Here is a 20434-nt window from a genome sequence, read left to right as displayed (position 1 = left end):
CTTTTTCTTTTCTTTTGGCTGGTAGAAATTCTGAATGGCCGGTAACTTAAAAATGTAGTAGCCAAATTGTCCGGTGAGTGAAAAAGTTAATTTCAAACCCTGCTCAGAGCATTTCACTACTTCAGTAAATGATTCTTGATTTAAAGCGAGACGCGGCAGGCAAAGACATCGGGGTTTTTTACTGGTCAATTTTGAGATTTTTGGATATTTGTCTTCAACTTGTGTTGAAAAAAAGTCAGAAATACACATTTAGGTCTTTATTTTACTGCACTTTGTCTGTTTGCGTCTGTAGATTTCTCATAAATTCAACAAAAGTTGGCGTTCTTAATCAACATGCTGCTCCGCGATCTCTGCCATCAGCCTGTCATCACACACACCGCTGGAAAGCTCTCTCTCTCCTGTACAATGCTGTCGGATCCAAATATGGTCATTTCCTTTTTATCAGCAACCAATCGTGAAAGTAAAAGGGCTGAATGCGCAATCTCATTGGCTGATGATAAATCTTTAAAGCCCGTTTTCTCAAAATGACTTTTCTCTCATTCTCCAAGTCCGAAATCTCCACTTCAGTAGCACCTATATACACCAAACTTTCCAGTCTTGTACCTAGTTATATTATGAAGACATTTACCGAGGGATTTGTAAATATATTATTCCTAGCCTGATTTATATAACATTTTATTCCAAAAAAACATGGCGAAAATCTCTTCTTTTTTTTAAGGCTATTGACAGTATATCCTGATTTACAGGATAACAAAAGTAGATATCCATAAATCCCTCTGGAATTTTTTTCCCCATCTAATATGTGAACACAATGAAAAAATTTTTTTTTTACCTAGCTTTAGCCAATACTCAGAAATATATGCAAATTAGCGCATATTTAATTAGATATCGCCTAATTTGCATATTTAAACATTAAATTACAGAAAACTTGTAATACATTTTTTTCTCATCTTAATGCAGGTAATCAACTGGGAAAGTTTCATGGTGATATCTGCTAGTTCAAAATGTTACCCTATTCACCTGTAGTGTCTCGCCTTTTTCCAAATTTTTTGGATATTTTGACTGGAAACAACACAAAAACACTGAGTAAAAAAAGCATTTCTTTTGGCAGTGTATGTTACAGTCAGATTATCATTGGCAAGAAGGGCTTTCCTCGTGTGGTCGAACAGACTGACGTTTAGGACACAAAATCTTAGTGAAGGCCCGGCGGAAGCTACTGTGGCAAAGTGGGTACAGGAAAGGGTTAATGGCCGAGTTTAGCCAGAGAAGCCAAAAAGTGACTTCGTACCAATGATGTCCCACACAAGTGCCACTGCAAGCGGCCCGTATGATCATGAGGAGTGTGTACGGTGCCCAACACACCCCGAAAACACACACTATAACTGCTAATGACTTAGCGATCTTCTTATCTCTCGAGAGACGCGCTTGTCCGGCGCTTCTGGAAGGTGCGCATGCTTTCGAAGCATCTTGCGCTCGTATTATCCGCGTTCGTAACCAACCACTTAACAATCCTCGCTTCTTAATAGTGGCTTTCATTGTTAAAGACACGGAGTGCGTGCTACTGGGATCCCCGCTTGACGACGGCGAAACTTCGTCGTCGTTGTCGTCTCGGATAACGGCGGAAATGGCCGCCGGTTCGCTAGACGAAACCTTGCGCGTTTTAACGAAGAACACAGAAGAGCTTTGTCCGTCTATGACCCTCCAACCGTCCTCTTTCTCGACCTCAACGTTCGCCATGCGAGTCCGGTTCCTTCGCTGGATGTTGAGATAAATGCTGAAGTTGAAGAAGGCCACGGATATGAACGGAGAGAAGAACTCGAATGTTGACGCGGAGAGAAGGAAGTACCAGGTGCAGTAAAACTCTGCGAAACACTCGTCCTCGGGAACGATGCTTTCTCCGACCAGAAGCTCCCAGAATATAATCGCTGGACCGTAGAGGAGGAACGCTGAAACCCAGACCGCTAACATCTTGAGGACCGCCAGACGAGTGACGCCCTGCTGGGCTCGATACCTCACCTGCGGGATAACACACGAATACGGTCATTTATTTACACACGTATAAACACTTATTCAGACACCGTTTCTCACGTTATCACAGTTTATTCGCTATCGGTTAGAAAACGGTATTGAAATATGAGCAGAACTCAGTTGATATTTGACTGGTTTTGTCCGTCCTTCTGTTAGACTGTCTCACACATGAATTATGTTGAATATCTGTCAGCTGTTAAATTTAACTACACAATTAGATTATACCAGTTTAGCTCAACCAATCACCAAGCAATGCTTCATTTTGTTCAGTCTGCAGTTAAGAAGAAGAAACACTTCAGCAAAACATGATCAGCTCAAAGTGTCTGAATCAAATTTGATCCCAAAATGTTACTGGTAGTCACTGTATGAAGAATATTTGGGTATAATATGTCACAGTTTACTTTATTTAGCTCTCATCACTTACATAAATGAACTATAGTGTCCTGCACACACTAGTAACAAATATAAAAATCTGGTGTCTGACAAATTTTTGGTTTGACTGTAGATAGATTAACATCCTTCCCTCGGGTCATTCTGACCCGAAACTCATCTTGTAAAATCTTTCAAAAATCGAGTGTTCATCAGAGGGGTCCGAGACTCTAGGACCAGGAAAAACAAAACAACAACAACATTTGAATGGATTCGAGGAGTTTTGAGGTTGAAATAAAAAAAAAAGTAACAAATTCTTCCCTCGCGGGTCAATTTGACCCCCTTAGTAATGAACTGAATGCGAGGAGTGCTTCAGTACACATAGAAAAACCTAAAAATGCTCAAAATTCAAACTTAAAATGCTTTTTTTATAATGTCTACATGTGTATCTGAATGCAAACTGACTTTAGGACCCAGCGGAACAGCTCAATTACTCCATATAGAGATATAAGGCCATCTAGAGTCATGAAATATCATGTTTGTTTGTTGTTGTTTTTTTCACAAGAGGTCGGCAAAGACACCAGATGTAAGATATTTTGAGCTGAATTAAAAGGGTAATTTAACATTAAAGGTATAGTGGAGGATCTTTCCGAATTTAAGATAAGACCCGCCCTCTCCACTTTTTGAATAAGTTTGATTGATTCACCAGAATGATTGACAATTAGGAGGACCAATAGTATAGGTGATCCACCCGGAAGTAAAAAATCCTCTGCTATACCTTTAATCTAAGTTGAAAGAATGTGAGGAATGTGCTTAAATTACTATTTATTTATTTATTATTTATTGATCAAATCTAGTAATTTAAAGATAAATAAAATAAAAGAAATATCCCCAAAAAATTGCATTAAAAATAGAAAAAATATTATCAAAATGAAATGAAATAAGATTTATGGACAAAAAAAAAAAAGTATAATTTTAGGGATTCGGGTAATTTTGACCCGCAAGGGAAGGATGAGGGTTAAGTCCCATAATAAAATAGCCATAGAACAGTCATAAATTGTCATGGGAGCAATCCCTGGCAGCGATCACACTCAATAACATCTATGCACAGTGTGACTGCCTCTTCTTCTTCATGATTTATTCAATTCACAGCCTAGAAGTCTGAGCACAGGGGGGAAAAGAACGAATCTAGCCTATCTCGACCCTGCAGAACTGATCGCTTACACTGCCAGATAATGATCAGGACTAATGCAGCTGTTATGAGTTAATCAGTGTGTCCGATTAATCCGATCATGTGAAATTGCAATTTACCGTCAATTGGGAAAAGATCAAGACGAGCGACTAAATCACTTTGAGCCACGAATACACAAAACACTTCACTAAAGCTGCTTTGAAACAATTCATATCGTGAAAAATGGTGCACAGATAAATATGAGTTGACAGATATATATTTCAAAACCTGGAAAGCTGTCGACTGCATTCATAAACGAGAATGCAAAAAATTACGCATTTTCACGAATGCTCTCAGACCTTTTAACCCCGTAAAGCCTGACATGTAAAATAATGGCCTTAATTGTTTTTTAAATGGAAATGTTTATTGAACCTTTTAGACAAAATCTTACATAAAATGGTCAAGTATCATATTTGATACATCAGGCTTTTATGGCTCATATGACAGTGAGAATATGCAGCTGACGCTCGAGGAGGAGAAAAACACCTACGTTTTATTCAGACGCCAAAACTGAGCAAAAATATGCAATTTGCTGCAGATGCTGATATTTATATGGACAGACGTGATGAAATTCTGAGGCTTGTAATGTAGATCAATGAGACATTTATAACAGTATAGCAGATACTTACATAAAATGCATATATCATCAATATCTGCCAATAATATGTCTTAGCAAGATGATATTTAAATGCTTAGTTTTATGATCAAAGCGTTGTAGTTTTAAACATATAATGCAATACAATGAACAAATAAACCTTCTTCAAAAAAAGTTTTGATTATGGCGTATCAAATAGGATACTGTAGGCTGTATATCTTTTGGCATATGCAACTGACAAGCATAATTTCCTCCAGTGATGGACAGTGTGTCAATAAGTGTGTCTTCGCTCTAGCACCTCACTCTCTAGAGTCCCGCCTGAAACACTTTTCATTTCAGTCATTTGAAAATCACAATTGGAAAGATGACAACCAGAGAAAGGAATCAGCTATTCGTAAAAGACAGGATTCCTCAAGGGTGTCTTATTATGAACCATGGCCGTTTCGGCTCTGATATTACAGCAAATAATAGCTGTCTTTAGGGAGTGAGGGACACGAGCAACACATGACAAACATCACAGCATTTCACACCTTCTATTGCCCTTAAATTGCATTCTGGGGCATCAGAGATGGCAAATATGTTTTGCTGACACAATGCTCATCTCAGTTTTGAAGTGCCATCCCAGCAAGCAATAGCCGGCATTTCACCGTCTAGTGTAACTATAGACCCGTTATAGTCCGGCTATGAGTAACACACTTCTAGACAAAATAACCTTGAATTTGTTTTCATGTCATTTTTTGCCAAAATAACATCATAAAAGTGCAAAGTGCATCTATCCATTATAAAAGTGCATCTGTCCATCATAAAAGTGCATCTGTCCATCATAAAAGTGCATCTGTCCATCATAAAAGTGCATCCATCCATCATAAAAGTGCATCCATCCATCCATCATAAAAGTGCATCTGTCCATCATAAAAGTGCATCTATCCATCATAAAAGTGCATCTGTCCATCATAAAAGTGCATCTATCCATCATAAAAATGCATCTGTCCATCATAAAAGTGCATCTATCCATCATAAAAGTGCATCTGTCCATCATAAAAGTGCATCTATCCATCATAAAAGTACATCTATCCATGATAAAAGTGCATCTATTATCATAAAAGTGCATCTATCCATCATAAAAGTGCATCTGTCCATCATAAAAGTGCATCTATCCATCATAAAAGTACATCTATCCATGATAAAAGTGCATCTATTATCATAAAAGTGCATCTATCCATCATAAAAGTGCATCTGTCCATCATAAAAGTGCATCTATCCATCATAAAAGTGCATCTGTCCATCATAAAAGTGCATCTATCCATCATAAAAGTACATCTATCCATGATAAAAGTGCATCTATCATCATAAAAGTGCATCTGTCCATCATAAAAGTGCATCTATCCATCATAAAAGTACATCTATCCATGATAAAAGTGCATCTATCATCATAAAAGTGCATCTATCCATCATAAAAGTGCATCTGTCCATCATAAAAGTGCATCTGTCCATCATAAAAGTGCATCCGTCCATCATAAAAGTGCATCCGTCCATCTGTCCATCATAAAAGTGCATCCGTCCATCATAAAAGTGCATCCGTCCATCATAAAAGTGCATCCGTCCATCATAAAAGTGCATCCGTCCATCATAAAGTGCTCCACACTGCTCCGGGGGGTTAATAAAGGCCTTCTGAAGTGAAGCTTAAGTTCGTTTAAGAAAAATATCCATATTTAAAACTTTATCGACTAAACAAGATAACCTTGAATTTGTTTTCATGTCGTTTTTGCCAAAATAACTTGAACCCTTGAAAAAAACCCTTGAAAAAGCCATATTTATGAAAAGTGCTTGAATTGTTGAAAGACAATATATGTCAAATTATTGTTTAATTTTATTGATAAAACTATCTTTTCAGACAAAATCAATGTAACCCATCTGATATAGACATAGAGCCGTTCTGCATGGCTATGAACGTGATATTGCTCATTTAAATATCCAAGTATATGATGCAGCTTTTCATTCTTCAGGTCAATCATATATTAATGGCGGGGAAAAATCAGTTTGAATAAGGAAAGTGATATCTTTGTTATAATAAAGTTAAAAGTTTCAGTCATTGCATGTGCTGCGCTCTATTTGTGCCATTTTGTTTTACATTTATTTTTGTTTATCTATTTACCTTTTTTAGAATTTGAAAGATAATAAAGATATTGGCTGATCTCTGATTGTAGTCCTTGAAAACCAAAAAAGTAGTGCTTGAAAAGTCCTTGAAAGTCCCGTAATTTCATTTTACATTACATTCATTTTCTGTACGAACCCTGTTGTTATGATAACGCCCATAATTTTGTAATGGAAAAACACACTGTGGATTATTCTGTATAGGACACACTTAAGGAAAAATCAATTTTTGACTTAATTCACCACCAAGGATAATAATTAAGAAGCTAAAAGCAGGTTTAAAACTTGCCCCATTGAAGTCAACAGGGTGCAAATTTAAAAAGAGGATAACACGATGTAGGAAACACCGAGTTTTGTCGTTGTTCTCTGTACTGACAGCACTCCAAATGTACAAAAAAATGAGCTCCATGTTAAAATTGACCGGAGTTCTCCTTTAATCTTAGTTAATATTAATTTCAACATTTACTAATAAATCATTAAAATCAAAGGTTGTATTTGTTAACATTAGTTAATGCACTGTGAACTAACATGAACAGCTACATTTTTATTAACTAATATTAACAAAGATGAATAAATACTGTAACAAATGTTTTGCTCAGTTCATGTTAGTTAATAGATTAACTAATGTTGACTAATGAACCTTATTGTAAAGTGTTACCGTTTCCAGTGCATCATTTGAGACACCAAGCAAAACTTGTTTGTGTGCATATTAAAGTAATGTGCAATATTTAAAGTGTTTGCAACCCCACACACAACATTTTATGTTCTTCAAATATTGCAGTTTCTTTAACACAAACACACCCCAGTTTTGCTTAACGCCTCAGATGATGCACTATGAGACGAATGAGTTGCTTAAGAAACCCGCAAGACGCTGAAGTCAGTGTTATTGCAATCAGATGAGTAATAAACGAACGAGTCCAGCGTTCAGTCGCTCTATGATCATGAATTTTTCAGTGCAATTCACTGCAAATATCCGCTATGTCAGTCACGGACTACTTATATTCATACTTCATAGTGACTCAAGCTTAGGATCAGTATGAATTTGGCCATTTCATGGCCGTATAATTACCCAGCACTCATTTGCACAAAAAAGGCATATTATTACCTAATTTAAAGTTCAAATATATAGAAAATTAAATAAATAAAAACATTCTGTACAGTTTTTCCCCGAAATAAGAATTAAGTGGAAAAAGATGTTCAAGGTATACAAATTAGTTCAAATATATATACAAATTAAGCGTCCTTGAGCCCTGGAAAGGCGCTATATAAATATAATGTATTATTATTATTATTATTAATAGTGCTGTCAAAACCGATTAATCGCGATTAATCGTATCTAACAGAAGTTTGTTTTTATAATATGTGCACACACACACACACGTATATATACATGTGTGTGTGTGGGTGTCTATACATATATATAATATACACACTCATATATTATGTAAACAACGTTTTATGTTAGATGCAATTAATCATGAATAATCGATTTGACAGCAGTGATACAAATACATTTAATGTCAAAGAGCTTTGCATAAGCACAAGTTTATAGATAAATAATATTTTTTCTGTGGCTGTTTAGATGCATTAAAACACACACAGATGTCTCAGCAGAAAACATGTTTGCATTTTCTCCATAATTCTAACCCTGAAATTCGTCTGAGAATTAAACACATAGTTAAAAAAATTCAGAAACAAGTATTGTATTTTATTCAGCAATTAAGATAAAGTCTTTTAGAGCAGCTTTTATGTGTCAGAAGTGCACATACAATGCCTTGAAGCGCTTCCCCAGGTTGTTTTGTAACGAATGTTTAAAGTGCAGGAAGTGCTCATTAGTTCTGCATTGCATTGCACAACTGTACCGTATTGTAAGTGTCACGTGACACTCATTTTATTGCACGTGTGTAGTGGCGGGACTGAATTCAGGTGTTTTCTGAACACTATGGACTCTAATGACTCACGGTGAGCGACTGAAACTAAACGTCCCCCATTTCTGACCTTTTCCTCCTGAGAGAGGCTTCAGATGAACACCACACGACTAAAAGTCACGTTTCTGAAACAGGAAAACTGGCTACTGGAAGGAATCCAAATATAGTATGTCTTTGTTACGGTTTAATTGGTGATCTGAAGAGGATTGGGGGAGTAAAATAACCAGCTTTTCAGTAGCAAGCTGCTTTAGTTTTTACAACCGCAATCAGAAATACTTTAGAATACTGTTCCTTCATTAATGAATAACTACACAGGAACAACTGTGACCCTGGATCACGTCACCAGTCTCGAGTCGCGCTGGTATATCTGTGGCAATAGCCAACAATACATTGTATGGGGCAAAATATCCATTTTTCTTTTATGCCAAAAATCATGAGGATATTAAGTAAAGATCATGTTCTGTGAAGATATTTAGTAAATTTCCTACCGTAAATATATAAAACATGTATTTGTGTGAGTGAGTGCAGCACAATCGCCAACATAAATGAACAACTTTAAAGGAGATTTTCTCAATGTTTAGATTTTTTTGCATCCTCAGATTCCAGATCTTCAATAGTTGTATCTCGACCAAATATTGTCCTATCCTAACAAACCATACATCACTGGAAAGCTTATTTATTCAGCTTTTAGATGATGTGTCAATCTCAATTAAAAAAAAATGGACCCATGTGACTGGTTTTGTGGTCCAGGGTCACATATGAGTAACACACTATTAACATTCTAGTAACTACTATTAACTAACAAGAAACTCTGATTAATGAATTAGTAAGTAATAGCGCTCAGTTGAATGTAATTCACTATTAGCTAATCAGTAAGAACAATTTTTATTTTTTCAGTCAATATTAGGTAGTTATCATGTTTTTCACTCAAACTGATCCAAATTATTAGTAGTACCTTTAGAAGGATGTAGTAAAACTTTATTAAAAAGTCATTATCCGTGGGTTACCATTACCTTTTATTATAAATTGTGCATTATTCATGTACGTGTATATAGTAGTTCTCTGGGAGGTATGAAAAAAACTGTAGTTACTGAATAGCTAATAGTGAACTACCTCATTCAACTGAGCGCTATTACTTCCTAATTTAATAATCAGACTTTATTGTTAGTTAATAGTAGTTACTTGAATGTTAATATTGCGTCACTCATTTGTTCCTGTGTAGTTATTCTATGGAAGCTTGTTTCCGCCACTGAATAATAAATAAATAATAATAATTGCGACTTTTTATCTCACAATTCTGACTTTTTTTCTCACAATTGCGAGATATCAAGTCAGAATTGTGAGAAATAAAGTTGCAATTCTGAGAAATAAAGTCGCAATTGCGAGATATAAAGTCACAATTCTGAGATATAAAGTCGCAATTGCGAGATATAAAGTCACAATTCTGAGATATAAAGTCGCAATTCTGAGATATAAAGTCGCAATTCTGAGAAATAAAGTCGCAATTGCGAGATATAAAGTCGCAATTCTGAGAAATAAAGTCGCAATTGCGAGATATAAAGTCGCAATTCTGAGAAATAAAGTCGCAATTGCGAGATATAAAGTCGCAATTCTGAGATATAAAGTCGCAATTCTGAGATATAAAGTCGCAATTGCGAGATATAAAGTCGCAATTGTGAGATATAAAGTCGTAATTGTGAGATATAAAGTCGCAATTCTGAGATATAAAGTCGCAATTCTGAGATATAAAGTCGCAATTGCGAGATATAAAGTCGCAATTGCGAGATATAAAGTCGCAATTCTGAGATATAAAGTCGCAATTCTGAGATATAAAGTCGCAATTCTGAGATATAAAGTCGCAATTGCGAGATATAAAGTCGCAATTGTGAGATATAAAGTCGCAATTCTGAGATATAAAGTCGCAATTGCGAGATATAAAGTCAGAATTGTGAGATATAAACTATTCTGAGGTAAAAAAATAAAGTCCGTCTTTTTCTCCCTTAGAATTGGACTTTATATCTCACAATTGTGACTTTATTTCACGAAATTCTGACTTTATATCAATATAGCGAGATGTAAAATCGCAATTGTGAGATAAAAAGTCGCAATTATCTTTTAAAATGTTTTATTTTGTGGCGGAAACAAGCTTCCATATTATTCTTTAATGAAGGAACAGTATTATAAAATGTTACCCAAAGATGTATACTCTCTAATATATAGCATTGGCCAGTCTGATTCGTTGTAGTGAATCAGTTCGTTCGGATGTCTTTTAGTGTACATCAAGATTCATTCATTCAAATCCCTTGTTTTTGAGCCGGATAAATACTGCTCTGATTGAATTATGAATTGCTTTAATGTAGTTTGTTTGTAGCTTGTCATGTATCTAACTAGTTTTTAAGGAGTAGCTGGCCATCGATTAACTCTGATCTGAAGTGACTAAGCTTTGAAAACCTCACGGTTGCACATCAGCTCTTCTCCTGAAATCATAAAAGGAAGGAAGGGGAAGGGAAGTTCAATATTTTTTTCATTCAATGTGTGCATTTATCTCCATTGCAAACAGCAAAACGATGTTGAATTTGGGTACTCGAGGTCCCTTAAATAACCTCTCTTCACATTCACAGAAACCGTTGAGCAAAATAAGCTCGGGAAACATGGGATTGATGCCGTTCTGTGAAGGACTAAAGAAAACACATCGCTCCCAGCCCTCGTTTCAAGCCCCCTTTGAGATCCCCGAGCAGTATTATGTAGCGCAAATATTGATTTCCTGCACAGAAATACAGCATCAGAATTGCTAAAAAACATTAAGGCGTAGAGATTTGTGTTTTAATAACACATTTACGAGATCTCGCAGATGTGCTGAAAGCTAATTTAGCCGCTTGTGACTGAATATCTGGAGTAACTTTTAATATGCGACGACATCTAAAGGGTGTATTCCGTGGCCTCATACATAATGCATTGAAATTTGCGAATGAATTTGGCATTCAGCTCTTTTTGAAGTTCTCATTGTTTAACGGTTTTGGCGCCACTTCTTGTTGACAACATGTCAGTGGGTTTTATCAGTAATGGCTTCTGAAAGAGTAACGACCCGTCATGCAAATGACAAAGTGAAATGCTTTTCAAATTCCTCCAAATGACATTTCAGAAAGACTTGTGAGTGATTGAAAGTAGCGGTTTATGTAATGGTATCAGTTTGGCATTTGACGAGCATGTCTGACTTTGTTTGCCTTTAACATCCTTGATGCAGTGCTTTAAGTGGGCCGGTACGCGCCGGTACTCAGTACCGCCACTTCCAAATATAGCTCTTGAGCGTACCGCCACCTGTCCGTGCGCCCAGAACGTGCTTTTAGCGTACCGGTACGCTCGTTTGCACATCTGTTTTAATCCTTTGTCTGCGCTGCCGCTTTACTTCACAATGCACGCTTCCTCCTTGTTTATACTTTCGCCTGGCTCCGCAGCGCGAGTCTCCGCAGACTGCGCGCGCAATCCGCGCACCTCCCCAAACGGACAAGGTGTTTATACTTGACGCGCTCGCCGTTGTACTATTCTTTGAAACGATAGGGGCGACTCGAGTAATTGTCCTCTAAACCATCAGGAATCAGCGGTGAGAAGATGAAAGCTATACACACGTGACAATGTTTATTTTAGTACACCACCACCAATAACACACTACAAACAGAATCGTGTAAAACCCAGTAAACCCTGAGATTATTACTCGTGACAATAAAACTAAATATATGGATATGAGAATGTGTATACAAAATAAATTAACAATATCTTATATTTTCTAATTGCACTAAATATTTCATTAAGTTTCGTGAAGATTTTTACTAAACATGGACCTTTATGTTCATTAAAAATACTTTTTATGCTATTGTATGCTCATTTTTAAAATGTAAGCAACTAATTTAGACTTGCAAACTGGGTGCCGGTGTGGTGAGAAGTTCGAGCTCGTTATTTATGTTCAGTAGCTCTTTCTACAGTAGCTCTTTCTAAGGGTATTTTTTCAATACCATTTTGCACATTTTATTTATGTTCAGTAGCTCTTTCCAGCTCAAACAAATCCACAAACTAATAAAAGGATTTATTATTTTTTATAAGGTCGTCTGTTGACTGCTGTATATAAAACCCCTTCAGTTGTTGTTACCTCAGGGGAGGAGGGGAGTCAAAAAAAAAAATAAAAAAAAAATTAATAGAGTACCGGCACCTCTTTTGGGCCACTTAAAGCACTGCCTTGATGTGTCATTACAAGTGCACAGGTCATGTGAGTGATTCCTTCGGAGTGAACGCGGGTGAATCTGACTGCAGTAGATGTGAAAGATATTAATAAAAATGATGTTATTTCAGCCAGCGCACATACCTGTATTTACATCCTGTTTTCGGTCGAAATCCATAGTAATCGATTGTCGAGTTCACACGCATTGGTTTAGTACCTATGATCACGCGCGTGAACTCGACAATCGACTACTGTGGACTTCGACCGAAAACAGGATGTAAATACAGGTATGAGCGCTGGCTGAAATAACATCATATTTATTAATATCTTTCACGTCTACTGCAGTCAGATTAACCCGCGTTCACCCCGAAGGAATCACTCACATGACCTGTGCACTTGTAATGACACATCAAGGATGTTAAGAGGCTAAAAGCAGGTTTAAAACTTGCCCCATTGAAGTCAACAGGGTGCAAATTTTAAAAAGAGGATAACACGGTGTAGGCAACACCGATTTGTGTCGTTGTTCTCTGTATTGACAGCACTCCAAATGTACAAAAAAATGAGCTCAATGTTAAAATTGACCGGAGTTCTCCTTTAATAAATGCTGTAGAAGTATTGTTCATTCTTAGTTCATGCTAACTAAGGTAGTTAACTAATGTCAACTAATGAACCTTATTGTAAAGTGTTGCCAATGAAACAAATGACCAGATAAAAGTGAAACTGCATTTTTGTAGAGAAAAAATGACTTGTTTGTGATTGAGAAAAGTGTCTGGTTGGAGGGCGTACGTTCCTTTATGACATCAGCTCAAACGCCTGGAAAAGTTCTGTCATTTCAGTGCAAAATTACTGTGTTTTTTTCTTTTGAAGAAAGTATATGCCAAAACCCATGAGTGAGAACCTCTATTGTAGCTTGTCAGAGACTAAAAGATATAAAATATGGGAAATTACGAACCCCTGTTGTGGTAAAAAAATAAATAAATGTTGGTGTATATAGCTCCTGCATTTTTCATGTCTGTTTCGTGAGGGTAAAATGTGTTTCTCAAACTTATTTTCAATGATGCAACAGACTAGAAACTGAGATAAAGAAAGACCTAACAATCAAAAACATCGTATTTTTTTGTTAAACTCCCTGTGAAATCTCCCTGGATGATTCAGAAGATCTCACGCATTTCATATTTGAGTCTTTGACAAGCTACAATTAAGGTTTTCTGTGGGTTTTTTTTTCTGACTCTTTGCTGTTTTTCAAAGTGCTGTTTTTTGGTTAATTGCATGAAAAACCAAAGGGTTTTTAATTTGACCCCAACACAATCGATCTAACCCTAGCCTTTCCAAAACACATCTATGTGTCGAAACTTTGCAAGGAGAAATAAAGGGTTTACCAGTGTTTCAATCGAGTGACCCGCAACAACCTGGATTCACTTTCAATTTATAGAAAAAAAGTGTTTTAAATAACAACAAATTGGTTTGACCTGAAATTAATTTTCCTTTTTTGGGTGAACTATTTATAGTTATAATAAATATATATATATATATATATGTATGTGCGTGTGTGTTTTTGAGTATGAATGTGTTATTTTGGGTAGACAATTAATCCAGATGTCACAAAATGGCAAGTTACCAAACCTAACAACAAAAGCATTGATAAAACGTTGTAAATACAGCTGGAAAACAGTGAAAAATCAACCTTATTAATTATTCACGCCTCAGTGCATGATGGGAATACCAGTATTAGAAAAGTTAAGTAGGTTTTAATAAATTTTATATCGTGGATATTTCCGCTTTAATTTCTACAAGCTTGAATTTAGTACTTTTTTTTTTTTTTTCCTGAACTAACTTTTTCAGGTAGAAATTGCATTTGTTTTTTTCTGTAGCATTTACTTCACCACAGAATCATTTTTATCAGTGTTTATAGTACACTATAGTTCTTTTTTTAACCCAACCGTTGGGATACACATATTGGGTCACTATGTTGGGTTCACTGTAAAAAATAAAATTGTAAACCTGTTGCCTTAAAATGACTAAGTAAATAAACTTAATTTGACAATTCCACATTACTTAATTTTTTTTGATTAACAAGAAGTTTATTTACTTAATAATTTTAAGTTAAAGGGATACTTCACCGATTAGCATTAAGCTTTGCATCAGTAGAAACCCGGTAGTATTCTCGAGTGACCGTGCTTCCCTCCCTCATGTCCCCCTGAGACCAGAGATTTCTGTATTGTGTGTCTGGAAAAAAAACTCAGATGACGCAAAAATCGTCATTTAGCTCATCAGAGGCTTTTGTGTCCAGAGGCGAGAGACTACAGCCAGTAGGAGGAGCTCGTCCTGCATGTCTTCAACCCGCCCATAGGGGGATCTCACGATAAAACACCGTCTTTTCAGTTTCCAGTCGACTAGTAGCCTAGCTGTATCATTTCTCCCAATACTGCCCTCTGTAACCGGTAGGCGTGGCTTGGGCGTGGCCTCGTAGAGCAGCGAAGCAAGTGCATTCTGGGAGTTGTAGTCTTTCATCCACATGAGCCAAAAAATACATTTTCTGGCTTTCCTCAGTCTAGAAGGCACCAACTTCTAAAATAACTTCACATTTCTACTACATAAATGACCCAATTTAAATACACATTCATCTTTCCAGCGGTGAAATATCCCTTTAAGTCAACTGATCACTTTTTTTACAGTGTTGTTTCCACAAAAGTTGGGCCATTTTTAAAATCGTTGGGTAATTTCTAGTAATAACCCGGCTGTTGGGTTAACTGTTGGGTTACACATGTTGTATGTACGCTTGTGTATTTTGAATTTGTATATTAATATTAAATTCTAGACTCCCCAATAGTTAGTTTGTAATTTTAAAATATATTTGTTGAGACATATTTATCGTTTTATACAAATAAAACAATCTATATTTGAAAACAAAGTGTATTCTATTTATTAAAATAATGTTAACCTAACTGTTGGGCTACTTTTAACCCAATGCATTGGGTTAAAATAACCCACAGTTGGGAAGGTGCTATACCAGCCCATAGTTGGGTTACTCGTTGGCTTATTTTTAACCCAACATTATTAAGCGAGTAGGCTAATCGGGTGTTGATACTCACGGCTCTGGTAACGGACAGGAACCGATCGTAGCTGATTAAAACGATATTGAAGACTGACGCTGTGCACAGCAAGTAGTCCATCACGAGCCACAGCTTGCAGAGTCCTCGACCCAGCATCCACCGGCCCGTCAAGATGTACGGCATGTAGACCGGGATGCAAAACGCCCCTGCAAAGAGACACACTTTACTGTATTATGCGGACATTGGCTGGTTATAATAAGGCTTGCATTAACAACCACACGCTTCTCCTGGACGGGATCTAATAGGCCCTTTAGAGAACCAAATCAATGGATCATGTCATGAAGGAGTCTCTTCACAATATGACAGATAAACCCCAGCCATTACTAGAAAGCCATCGAATAACAAAGGGAGCGCTGACTCTTTTCTGTACCTGAGAGCATCAAGAGAAAGCCTTTTCACCAAGGCATACAAAGCAGCAATCCTCGTCTTTGAAGGACGCTGAGATGTCACATCTATCGTACTGTCAAATATACAGAGCTTTTTTCAGCTGGTTGGCATTTGAGAAGAAAAAAGCAGCGCTCGGTTGGACTCCTTTATCTAAGCGGTGTGGGCTTGTGTTCAGGTAGAGCTGCGTTCTCCTCTCTCGCCAGTGAAGATATAGCCAAGGAACTTCCACTGTAAAGCCTCCAGCACTACATACAGTCAAATCTAAATGTATTCAGTCACCTTTTCTCACATTATCACAGTTTATTCGCTATGGTTTAGAAAACGGTATTGAAATATGAGCAGAACTCAGTTGATATTTGACTGGTTTTGTCCGTCCTTCTGCCCAGTTAACACAGAACGTTCCCCTAATGTTATTTTTTGGTTATTTTTTTGGGAACCAAATACTTACGTTAGGGGAACGTTCTTTTTTGGTTTTATTTTTATGTAACAATAAAATAACGTTCCCAGAACGTTGCTGGGTGGTTACCATAAAAAATAACGTTCTGGGAACCATAAACTAACATTCTGAGAATGTTCTGGGTACCAAAAACTAACGTTATGGGAACCAAAAATTGTTAGCTGGGTGTTAGACTGTCTCACACATGTTGAATATCTGTCAGCTGTTAAATTTAACTACACAATTAGATAATACCAGTTTAGCTCAAACAATTACCAAGCAATGCTTCATTTTGTTCAGTCTGCGGTTAAGAAGAAAACACTTCAGCAGAACATGATCAGGTCAAAGTGTCTGAATCATTTTTGGTCCCAATTTTTATAAATGTTACTGGTAGTCACTGTATGAAGAATTTTTGGGTATAATATGTCACAGTTTACTTTATTTTGCTCTCCTCACTTACATAGATGAACTATAGTGTCCTGCACACACTAGTAAAAAAAAAAACTCAAAAATGATATCTGGTGTCTGATTAATTCTTGCTTTGCCTGTGCTCGGGCGGAGCAGTAATGCACACAAACACTCGAGCCGACACAGAGGGCTTGGAGAAGAGACGGATCTCGAAGTCAACCGCATAAAGGATCTCGTCTCTTAATCCAAGCCAATGATTTGTGATGCCAGAACACAACAGAAGACAGGGTTCGTAGTACAAGGTGCTCAATTTGACTTGTTGAAGTTTAAGTTCTGGAAAACCCTTGGAAAAAAAAAGCCATATTTATGAAGAGGAACTTGAAAAGTGCTTGAATTATCCAAAGACAATATGAAATTAGTGCTTAAGTTTTTCGATGACACAATATTTTCATGCAAAATTAACATTGCAGCCCATCTGATAAAGATATGAAGACATTTCGCATGACTATGAGCGTGATATTGCTCATAATATCCAAGTACGTGATACATCTTTCATTCTTCAGGTCAATCATACATTCATGGAGAAAAATCTCCATGATGGACGGGTGCAATCGTTCACGTTAAACCTCAGAACCAAAGAAAGCATCGCAAGAACATACATATGAATGGAAAAACAAATGCATGGACCATCGAGAAATTTGGATCTAGCTAGCTTTAGGTCAAGCATTGTGAGGGTTTCTTTGCCCAATATGATGATATAGTATTCAAAAGCAAAGGAGACAAATGCATATTTCACACAATATTTACTCGAAAATGTACAAACAAAAAGAAAACAGAAATGAATATGTTTATATGTAGACCGGTTATCAGACCAACGCACTTAATGATAGAAGTACAAGCGAATAAAAATAAATAATTCAATTTAATTGCAGGAGTATCTCAGTGGGTTTGAGCCACTGGTCTCGCGTTCCTGGCCGGAAATGATCTTGATTTGCTCGAGAGCGGTCTAATCACTCTTTTAGCTTTCACGACGAGGCCGGAGAAATGTGGTTCAGTTAAAGATTCACTCAGTCCATTTCCTTCAAATCAATGATGTGGTGTCGCACCGCAGGTCATCTGTGCTCAGGATTATGAATGAGCTTTTAAAAATGACAAGAATTTTACATTCATCAATTTACATCCGCATGAGTAATGCACTATAACTAGAATAATATATTCTTTGTTGATCGACCACTGAATTATGCCTTGGCCGAATAACAGAAGTGCTAGTTTCAAGATGTACCGAAAAACCTTGGTTGTATATGGATAAAAACTTTATTTTTGTACATTTTGAGTTAATATTTTGCAAAACTAACAGGCATTTTGTGCATATCTGATGTTAAAAATGTCATTCTGTAGAGATCAGCCGTGCTGCACTGTTGACCGTACATCTGTATGATCGATCTGGCATTAGATGAAGTCTAATCTACGCAACTCTAGTCTGTCAGAGCCAATATTCCCGCAGATCTCACTGGGATTTACAGTGAGCTTTCATCCTATAGGACAAAGTGGACACACAGTCAAACCAAAATGTATTCAGACATCTTCAACATTTCTCACATTATCACAGTTTATTTGCTGTCGGTTAGAAAATGGTATTGAAATATGAGCAGAACTCAGTAGATATTTGACTGGTTTTGTCCATCCTTCTGTTAGACTGTCTCACACATGAATTATGTTGAATATCTGTCAGCTGTTAAATTTAACTACACAATTAGATAATACCAGTTTAGCTCAACCAGTGACCAAGCAATGCTTCATTGTGTTCAGTCTGCGGTTAAGAAGAAAACACACTTCAGCAAAACATGCTCAGCTCAAAGTGTCTGAATCATTTTGGTCCCAATTTACAGGTAGTGTCTGTATGAAGAATTTTTGGGTATAATATGTTAGTATTTTGCTATCCTCACTTACATAAATGAACTATAGTGTCCTGCACACACTAGTACAAAATATATGAAAAAATGATATCTGCTGTCAGAATAATTCTTGGTTTTGACTGTATATGCTCGATGACATGCAAAGAGAAAAAAAAAACAAGTGCATTTGAAGAATTAAACACATACCAACAAGGAAGTCTGAGATAGCCAAATTAAGGAAGAAGTAATTGCATTGATTTCTGAGGCTCTTGTCCACGATGAAAGCGAGAATAACCAGCGCGTTCCCGCCAACCACCACGACCACCAGGATAGTCATCAGCATCGCCAGGATAACCATCGTGATCCCGGGAAAAGGAGCCACATCCGAGCTCACGGTCGAATTGGAGCTGGAAGAGTTGAAACAGGTAACCATCGTCAGATCGAGGGCATCTGGAGAGCCAGCAACAGGTCTGAAGACATCATGTGAGCCCGAGGACGAGTGAGTTTTCATCCCTTTAACTTCGGCAGAAAAGCATTCCCATTGGAGTCTCCAAACGCCTCATCTTTCAAGATTCCCGTGAAACGCGTGCCATGAAACGACTCTTTCCTGTGGGAAACTCCATGAAGATGTGAAGTCGAGTCCGTGTTCACTGAGACTGAGTTTCTGCTCTGTGACTTTCTCATTCCCAACCGAACTGCGCGTTCCCGTCAGGCGCGCGCACTGTTGCTCACTCGCGCTTCCCTCCCGCGCGCAGATAAACGAGAACTTTACTTTTTTGTTGTTGTTGTTGTGAGGATCTGATTGAAGTATTATAGCAACAATTGCATACATTGTGCATCTGTACGAGTACAAAGAATATTGATTTATTATTTTTATACCATCATTCGGGTTATGGCAAAATTCAAAATGGTCGATTATTCCCTTGCAATTGCGATTATTAATTACGATTATCACAATTTACATTGAATGGTGTTTTGAATAGCTTTGTAACATTGTTTGAAGTGACTGCATGTCATATATTTATATCAAAATAAACAAGCTAAAAAAACACTCTTGCTTTTCTATAGCATTACGCCTCAAATGTCACCCTTTACATAAACTGTAGAAAGAAAAAATATATCTTAAGCCAAAGAATAATGTAAGTGAACTTTTTTTTTTTTTTTGTAATTGCACCTTTAAACAATTGCATAATTGTGGCATCCGTAATTGTAATTGCAATTACAAATTTGATGAATTGTGCAGGCCTAGTGTACACTCACCTAAAGGATAATTAGGAACACCATACTAATACTGTGTTTGACCCCCTTTCGCCTTCAGAACTGCCTTAATTCTATGTGGCATTGATTCAACAAGGTGCTGAAAGCATTCTTTAGAAATGTTGGCCCATATTGATAGGATAGCATCTTGCAGTTGATGGAGATTTGTGGGATGCACATCCAGGGCACGAAGCTCCCGTTCCACCACATCCCAAAGATGCTCTATTGGGTTGAGATCTGGTGACTGTGGGGGCCATTTTAGTACAGTGAACTCATTGTCATGTTCAAGAAACCAATTTGAAATGATTAGAGCTTTGTGACATGGTGCATTATCCTGCTGGAAGTAGCCATCAGAGGATGGGTACATGGTGGTCATAAAGGGATGGACATGGTCAGAAACAATGCTCAGGTAGGCCGTGG

The 20434-nt window shown here is 37.1% G+C and overlaps 1 protein-coding gene across 1 annotated transcript; it reads right to left on the bottom strand.

The window, feature by feature from the left end:
• Positions 1-16: 16 nt before the first annotated feature.
• On the bottom strand, positions 17-19456 carry LOC311294690 (histamine H3 receptor). The gene is made up of 3 exons (XM_084415692.1): positions 18965-19456; positions 15611-15777; positions 17-2016 (listed from the first exon to the last, which is right to left on the bottom strand). The coding sequence occupies exons 1-3, from the start codon at positions 19266-19268 to the stop codon at positions 1132-1134; spliced, it is 1356 nt and encodes a 451-aa protein (XP_084271818.1). The 5' UTR covers positions 19269-19456; the 3' UTR covers positions 17-1131.
• Between the last annotated feature and the right edge of the window lie 978 nt (positions 19457-20434).

This window comes from Rutilus rutilus (genome assembly GCF_951802725.1).
Source record: "Rutilus rutilus genome assembly, chromosome: 8".
Taxonomy (NCBI): domain Eukaryota; kingdom Metazoa; phylum Chordata; class Actinopteri; order Cypriniformes; family Leuciscidae; genus Rutilus; species Rutilus rutilus.
The sequence above is the reverse complement of the archived record's forward strand: the minus strand, read 5'-3'. Positions and strand labels throughout refer to the sequence as shown.